Source organism: Vigna unguiculata, chromosome 4 (assembly GCF_037176805.1).
Source record: "Vigna unguiculata cultivar grain cowpea cultivar isolate G323 ecotype 2 chromosome 4, ASM3717680v1, whole genome shotgun sequence".
Taxonomy (NCBI): Eukaryota; Viridiplantae; Streptophyta; class Magnoliopsida; order Fabales; family Fabaceae; genus Vigna; species Vigna unguiculata.
In genome coordinates this window covers 11,426,769-11,429,535 of record NC_140795.1, presented here as the reverse complement: position 1 = coordinate 11,429,535, position 2,767 = coordinate 11,426,769, and the positions used below count along the sequence as shown (strand labels likewise).

General features: G+C 43.1%; 1 protein-coding gene across 1 annotated transcript; it reads left to right on the top strand.

Moving 5' to 3' along the window:
• Window positions 1-1,494: 1,494 nt before the first annotated feature.
• On the top strand, window positions 1,495-2,103 carry LOC114180479 (uncharacterized). The gene is made up of 2 exons (XM_028066794.2): window positions 1,495-1,701; window positions 1,864-2,103. The coding sequence occupies exons 1-2, from the start codon at window positions 1,495-1,497 to the stop codon at window positions 2,101-2,103; spliced, it is 447 nt and encodes a 148-aa protein (XP_027922595.2).
• Window positions 2,104-2,767: the final 664 nt, after the last annotated feature.

Genomic DNA, 2,767 nt, shown 5'->3' with positions numbered 1-2,767 from the left:
ACGAAGGTCGAGGCAATGGTTAAGTGGGAAAGTTCCAAGTCTACAACAGAGATTAGGAGCTTCGTGGGTTTAACTGGCTACTATAGGAGATTTATAGAAGGATTCTCCAAGATAGTGGCGACTCTAACATAGCTTACCCGGAAGGACCAACCTTTTACTTGAACGAATAAGTGTGAGGAAAGCTTTCAAGAGCTTAAGAAAAGGTTGACGAGTGATCCTATATTGTTTATCCCAGACGTTAAGAAACCTTTTAAGGTTTATTATGATGCCTCTCATCTTGGACTTGGTTGTGTGCTGATGCAAGAGAAGAAGGAGGTGGCGTATGCTTCGAGGCAACTTAAGGTGCATGAGAGAAATTATCTCACTCATGACTTGGAGTTGGCAACTATAATATTTGCCTTGAAGATCTGGAGGCACTATCTCTATGGTGCTCAATTTCGTGTGTTCAGTGGTCACAAGATCCTCAAGTATTTGTTTGATTAGAAGGAGCTGAACATGAGGCAAAGGAGGTGGATGGAATTCCTGAAGGATTATCATTTTGAAATTTTGTACCATCTGGGGAAGGCAAATATGGTGGCAGATGCCTTGAGCAGGAAGAGAGTGCATACTGCACACCTTATGATAAAAGAGGTGGAGCTACTAGAGAAATTCAGGGATAAGAAGCTGTAGGTTGAATTAGAATCTGAGTTCATTAGATGTAGTACTCTAACTATATCTAGTGACTTCTTGAACTTAGTCAAAGAAAGACAGTTGGCGGATGCTAGTCTGTCAAGAATGAGAGAACAACTTGGATCAGACGGAGCGAAGGATTTTGTTTTGGGCAATGATGGTATACTAAGATTTCAAGGTAGGGTATGTGTACCCGATGATGTTGAGGTGAAAAGGTTAATCCTTGAGGAAAGGCATAAGAGTTGTCTTAGCATGCATCCCGGCATGACTAAGATGTACCAAGATCTCAAGGAGACCTTCTGGTGGCAAGGTATGAAGAAGGATGTGGCACAATTTGTGTCTGCTTGCTTGACATGTCAGAAGGCAAAGGTGGAGCATCAGAGACCCGATGGAATTCTACAGCCTTTGGACATACGGGTGTGGAAATGGGATAGCATAGCTATGGACTTTGTGACCCATTTTTCGTGAACTTTTAGAGGTCATTATACGATCTAGGTTGTTGTGGACCGATTGATCAAGAGTGCTCATTTCTTGACAATGAATCTGAGGATGTCCATGGCCAAGTTGGCTCAACTATACATTAAAGAGATAATGAGGTTACATAGGGTGCCTTCGGGCATTGTTTGAAACAGAGATCCGCATTTCACTTCCCAGTTTTGGTAGACCTTGCAAAGTGCTTTGGGAAGAAAACTAACCATGAGTTCAACCTATCAGTCATTGGAGGATCTTTTGAGAACATGCGTGCTGGATCATTTGGGTGCTTGGGATGAAGTTTTACCTTTGATAGGGTTCACTTAAGATAACAGTTTCCATGCAAGCATTGGCATGGCACCATATGAGGCTCTATACGGTAGGAAATGTAGGAACTCTTTGTGTTGGTATCAAGATGGGGAAGCAGTGCTAGAGCAGACCACTGAAAAACTGATAATGGTGAGGGATAGGATGCAGGCTTCTCAGAGTAGACATAACATATATGTAGACCACATGAGGAGACCTTTGGAATTCACAGCTAGAGATCACGTGTTCTTGAGGGTGACCCGAACCACTGGTGTGGGAAGGGCTCTCCGCTCGAGGAAGCTTTCTCCTAAGTTTCTTGGCCCTTACCAAATCTCGATGAGGATTGGGTCGGTGGCTTATGAGATTGCTTTGCATCCTTAGTTGGCAAATCTCCATCCGGTGTTCCACGTGTTGCAGTTGAGGATGCACGTGTTTGATCCGTCTCATGTGTTGGAATCCGAGGATGTACAGATCAGGGAGGATCTTATTGTGGAAGTACCACCCATTTCTTTGGAGGATAGTCGAGTTGAGGAGCGTCGGGGAAAACTAGTCAGCCTAGTCAAAGTCATCTGGGATCGTAGGATAGGTGACTCTACTTGGGAGTTAGAGGAGGATATGAGGAAGTTGGATCCGCACCTATTTTCCTGGAGGATATGAGGTCAAAAATTTTTGTTGTTGGGGAGAATGTAAGGCTCAATTATTTTCTGCTTTTATTTTTAAGGGCTGACCCTAATAAGTTGGGCCTAAAGGATGACCCATAGGGTGCCAAGGCCCCTAAAATAGACAAGGTCCCTCATTATGCACTCACTTGCCAAAATCAATGCTCTCACTCTTCCCTTTTCTCTCCATAGAAGCTCTGCTAGGGTTTGGATCTTACCCTTCTTCGCGTTAGCTCAACTTCATTCTTCAGTCCACGTAAGTTGATTCTCCACTGTACGTTTTTCATTCCCAGCTCTGTCATCGTGATTCTAACTAGGGTTTACCATGGTACCTATTTTGAATCTATTCCACTGTTTTACAGCTCGTGAATCTGCTCTATGGTCGGTAGTACTCATTTGCTTGGGTGTCAGGATATTCTGCTAGCTTTTTCCAAATAAGGGAAGTTAGGGTTCATGTTTTTTAAGTTATTTTGCCAATTTCTGGTCTGTTTGTATGGCTGTGATGCTTGAATGAGGCTGCTGGTTGAATAAAAATGTATGGTGTGCGAGTATGTTTGATTGATGTGGTGCTACTCTTTTTCTACACTGCACACTTGTCGTAAAATGAAGGTTTCTACTTCATTAACCGTTGGATCGAGCTGTAACTTTAATAGTTGATCCTT